Source organism: Ananas comosus, unplaced genomic scaffold (assembly GCF_001540865.1).
Source record: "Ananas comosus cultivar F153 unplaced genomic scaffold, ASM154086v1, whole genome shotgun sequence".
NCBI lineage: Eukaryota > Viridiplantae > Streptophyta > Magnoliopsida > Poales > Bromeliaceae > Ananas > Ananas comosus.
Window position 1 is genome coordinate 6,299 of NW_017891380.1, and position 4,878 is coordinate 11,176.

At 36.3% G+C, this 4,878-nt stretch overlaps 1 protein-coding gene across 1 annotated transcript; it reads left to right on the forward strand.

Moving 5' to 3' along the window:
• Positions 1–637: 637 nt before the first annotated feature.
• LOC109704882 (60S ribosomal protein L10-like) lies at positions 638–4,618 on the forward strand. The gene is made up of 4 exons (XM_020225662.1): positions 638–741; positions 2,089–2,590; positions 3,014–3,095; positions 4,268–4,618. The coding sequence occupies exons 1-4, from the start codon at positions 732–734 to the stop codon at positions 4,346–4,348; spliced, it is 675 nt and encodes a 224-aa protein (XP_020081251.1). The 5' UTR covers positions 638–731; the 3' UTR covers positions 4,349–4,618.
• The last annotated feature ends 260 nt before the right edge of the window (positions 4,619–4,878 follow it).

The window sequence follows — 4,878 nt, forward strand, 5'->3', positions numbered from 1 at the left end:
CTTCAGATACCTTGCCTGGGTTTATCGAATATTACTTTAATACCCTTTAGTTTTAATTTTGTCATTGATTTTATTTTCTTCCGTTAATATTTTCGTTAAATTATATACAAAATAATTCAGATACCCTATCTAGGTTTATCGAATATTCACTTTAGTACCCTTTAATTTTAATTTTGTCATTTAACGAAAAAAATTAGTGAAATAGATAATAAAAAGAAAAAAATGAAACCATAGGGTACCAACTTGATACACTTTAAACCACATGGTACTAAAGTGAGAAAGTGCGAACCCAACTTGATACACTTTAAACCACAGGGTACTAAAGTGAAAAAATGTGAAACTACAGGGGGTATTTGAAGTTTACCCTAAAAAAATAAAAATCGGAGGGGTTTGAAATCGCAAAAAGAAAAAGATTGAGGGGTCTATTCGCAAAAAGAAAAAAGAAAAAGTTTTATTCCGTTGAGGTCCATTAAAATCAGGCCCTAATACGTCACAGCCTACCTCAGCCCATTAAGCATCTCGGCCCGTCAACGCATGAATGCGATCTCGTCCGTTCAAAGATGGACGGTCACGATCACTTAGCCAGGATCAAACGGTCAAGAAAACCGGCCCATCTGAAATCTAGGGTTTCGGCGGTTCGTTTCGCTCCCTATATATATAAACATCGTCGTCTCCGGATATCCCCCATCCCTAGGGTTTCCTCTCTCCGCTCTTCCCCTACGTTCGTCGCCATGGGTAGAAGTAAGCATTTCGATTTCCCCATCTCTCTCTCTCTCTCCTGTAGATCGTTTTCCGCTCTGGTAAAATTGATCAAATGTTTGAATTAATCTTCTTCTGTTTCGACGTGATCCAATTAATGGTGTTGCTGAAATGTTTGAATTGGTTTTTTTTTTTTTTTTTTTTTTTTTTTTTTTTTTTTTTTTTTTTTCGATGGTCTGATTTTGATGTTGCAATGGTTTGGTGTCCTGTTTCTATGTGGTTTTTTAGTATGCTGATTTTGTTAGTTTGATTTTGAAGGTTTATTAGACCATGTTTTTGGCTATTGTTTCAGATCCTAGTCTCTCCGCGATCTCGTGACGGTAGAATTCGCTTAATAATTGCAATTACATGATTTATGTTCTTCATAATGCGCGATTGATGTCAAGTTGAATGTTTGATTCGGAAAATGTGAACTTTTGTTTTTCCAATATCCCTCAAATGCAATTGCGATTAGATTTAATCAAGTTTAGTCTTTTTTAAATATAGATCTACCTGACTCTAATGTTGGATTAAACAGAAAATTATTAGGAAATTTGGATGTTATAGCAGTGAAAGTTGGAAAATAAGCCGTGATTATTAGCTCCTCTGTCAATATTTTGTTTTTGGGATAGGTGGATCACTTTGATTCCATTTTTTATCAAGAAAACCTGGCTTGGGTTTTGAGGTGTGCTAAATCTGCATCTTGCATAAACATATTTCTATGAAACTTAGTAAATTAATTCTTTTTCCAAGCCATTACCTGCTCTTGTTTACCTCTGAGAATTTCTGACTGTAAGTTATATTGTTATATTTACACAGGTAAAAAACATGGGTATTTTTGACAAATATGCCATATAATGAACCAGAAGTTTTAAAAGGTCTAGTATGATTTTAGCAGGATTGCTGATTAAGGATGTGGTGTTGTGATGCTTTTTGTATATATATTGGTGTAAATACAATTCAGAAGTACATCAGATTTAGATATATGTATTAATGTTAGCTTCAGATAATACATACTAATATTAGTTGGGGAGGTTATGTTTAATGCAATTTCCAATTGTTCATAATTCTCATGCACCTTTCTTGTTTGTTTGTAAATTTTATTAATTTAATGGGATAGACAAAAGGGAGGTATCGGCCTATTGATTTCAGCCAATGCTTTCTAGCATGAATGAGTGTTTTGTTTCCTCTTTATTTTCGGTTTTCTCTTCGGTGTGGGTTGGGGTGCAGGTATGTCTTGAAGCATTGTGTTCCACAATATATTTTTTTAAAACCTTTGTTGTGTATTTGGTTTTACTTTAGATTTACTTTACAAACTGTATGTCATGATTTATAGTACATCACACGCAGGACCTGCAAGATGCTACCGCCAAATCAAGAATAAGCCGTACCCAAAATCTCGTTACTGCCGTGGTGTGCCGGATCCGAAGATAAGGATCTATGATGTTGGCATGAAGAAAAAGGGTGTTGACGAGTTCCCCTTCTGCGTCCACCTTGTAAGTTGGGAAAAGGAGAACGTTTCAAGTGAAGCTCTTGAGGCTGCTCGCATTGCCTGCAACAAGTACATGACTAAGTTCGCAGGAAAAGATGCTTTCCATCTTAGGGTTCGGGTTCATCCATTCCATGTGCTTCGTATCAACAAGATGCTTTCGTGTGCTGGGGCTGATAGGCTTCAAACTGGTATGAGGGGTGCTTTTGGGAAGCCACAAGGGACTTGTGCTAGGGTTAGCATAGGTCAAGTTCTTCTTTCTGTCCGATGCAAGGATAGCAACAGCAACCATGCTCAGGAAGCACTCCGTCGTGCTAAGTTTAAGTTCCCTGGCCGTCAAAAGATCATTGTTAGCAGAAAGTGGTAAGTAGCTGATGAATAGCTTTCAAATGGCTTTTAAAAATTAATTGGATTAGGTGTTGTTCGTTACAGTTAATCTCCATTTTGTTCAACTCAAAAGTACCAAGTTATTGGATGTGTTGGTGGATGGTGGATTTTTGCCATCTGATCTATTAGATTTGTTGGCTAAACACACACACGCACGCGCAAACTAAACTGTAATGATAAGAGTAGAGAACCCCAATTCCTGATGCATTCGATTACACATTGTTTTAGTTTGTAGAAACTGGTAAAAATGTGAACGTGTCAATTATTTGATTGGAGCTGGTATTTTTCTACTGATGGTGTTGAATGCTGAGTCCTGGATTTATAGTATCAAAATACATATTTACTCCCATTCATGCGAAAACTGTTCATGAATGTTTATATTGTATATTGATGATGCAGGGGATTTACCAAATTTAGTCGCACTGACTACTTGAAGTGGAAGAGCGAAAACAGAATTGTACCTGATGGAGTCAATGCTAAGGTATGTTAATAATTTGTTCTAGCTTTGCATTTAGATACTGGTATTACCATTACTTGTTAGGGTTTTGTCATGCTTATTGTTTCTTGACTCTTATCATCCCTTTCTCATGTGAAACATCAGATTTGCTTTTCAAACTTTGCTAGTTAACAGGTTACCCCTTCCTTCTGCATTTAGTAGTCATTAAATAGCCCATTCTCGAGTACTTGGGCTAAACTACGGTCTATTCTTTTAAAACAAGTCCGACTACAGCTGGTGTTTTGACTTAAGATATCCCGTCTTTTGTTTATAGCTTTTTAGTAACTAGCAAGGCATCCGCAACATGTTTTTCATCTTCTCAGAATTTAGTTTGAGGATTTCTTATCTGAGGATAGTCAAAATTTCTTTTATAGCTTTTTAGTAACTAGCAAGGCATCCGCAACATGTTTTTCATCTTCTCAGAATTTAGTTTGAGGATTTCTTATCTGAGGATAGTCAAAATTTCTTTTATAGCTTTTTAGTAACTAGCAAGGCATCCGCAACATGTTTTTCATCTTCTCAGAATTTAGTTTGAGGATTTCTTATCTGAGGATAGTCAAAATCTTTTTTTGTAAGTGGAATTTTAGTTTCTGTCTTGTCCCCACTGTTTCGTGAGGATTGTTGAAAATTGGGATAAGTGCTTGGTCATGATGATAAACACGACTCCTCCAAACTCCATGGACCTATCATTCTTAGGGATAAACATGCAATTAAGGATACTTTGACGTCTAATTTTAAGTCGGGATAAAATGATAAAAACTTGCTTTTGTGTTCCGATCCGACCTACTAGCACCAATAACTCGTTGTGCCCAATTATTAGTTGTTATGCGGCTGTCACCTATAAGCCTCTTGCACTCTCCCACAATATCCGATGTGGGATTACTAAGGTGTTGCATTTTGTATATGGGAGAATAGCGCCATCGTATCTAACCAATTGCAGTGTAAATGACCATAAATTCTGATTGAAGGTCCTAGTATTTTATGCCAGTTAAGAACCAATTTTTTATGGCCTTTGTTAGAGTCGGAATGTTTAAGCTTCTAAGTAACATAGCATTATTCTCCTTTGAGTAGCTCCAATTCTACATTTTGTACCCATTAAGCAACCTTTAGTGATATAACCGCGGCTTTTTAACAAGTTCTTTTGCTTGCTTCTGCAGTTGCTTGGATGCCACGGGCGGCTTGCTAATCGCCAACCAGGAAGAGCTTTCCCACCTGCTTCAGTCCAGGAAGCTTCTTAAGTTCCTCTCCATTTTTGGTGAATTACAACATTGCTGCTCCATTCTTGTTTCATCTTTTGGTCATGTTTAGGGCCTTATTCCATCATGTTGACATCTTTTTATGTATTAAGTTTGCTGCAGCAGCTTCTGCTTGTGTAGAAATCTGCTGTTAGCTTTTACTTTTGGTTTGTCGTTTTTTTATTATCACAACACAATTATTATGTTTTAAGTCTTGGTGAATTTGTATTTGACTATGGGATCGTCGTTAATCGCTTATGTTTTTGGGTATTATGGGTTGAATGAAGTCTTTCATTTGTGCTTACAGGAGAAGCATGGAATCAACTATATCTATACAGATGAAAAACAAAGACTAGGGTTTATATATATAAACTAGATAGGTTATTATGGCTTGTTAAAAATAAAAACAAAGGAAACCACCATTTATTTTTTAAATGAATTATCAACTATATCTATACATATAAGGGGAATCCAATCTGTTCAGAAGGATTTGGCAGGGATTTCTCACCATTCCAATACTTTCCTCCAAACCC

What these genes read in the sequence shown, in the direction of transcription:
- LOC109704882 (XM_020225662.1), top strand. An exon ending in ATCATTGTTAGCAGAAAGTG is followed by an intron (nt 2,591 to 3,013) that starts GTAAGTAGCTGA and finishes TTGATGATGCAG; the next exon opens with GGGATTTACCAAATTTAGTC. An exon ending in CTGATGGAGTCAATGCTAAG is followed by an intron (nt 3,096 to 4,267) that starts GTATGTTAATAA and finishes TTGCTTCTGCAG; the next exon opens with TTGCTTGGATGCCACGGGCG.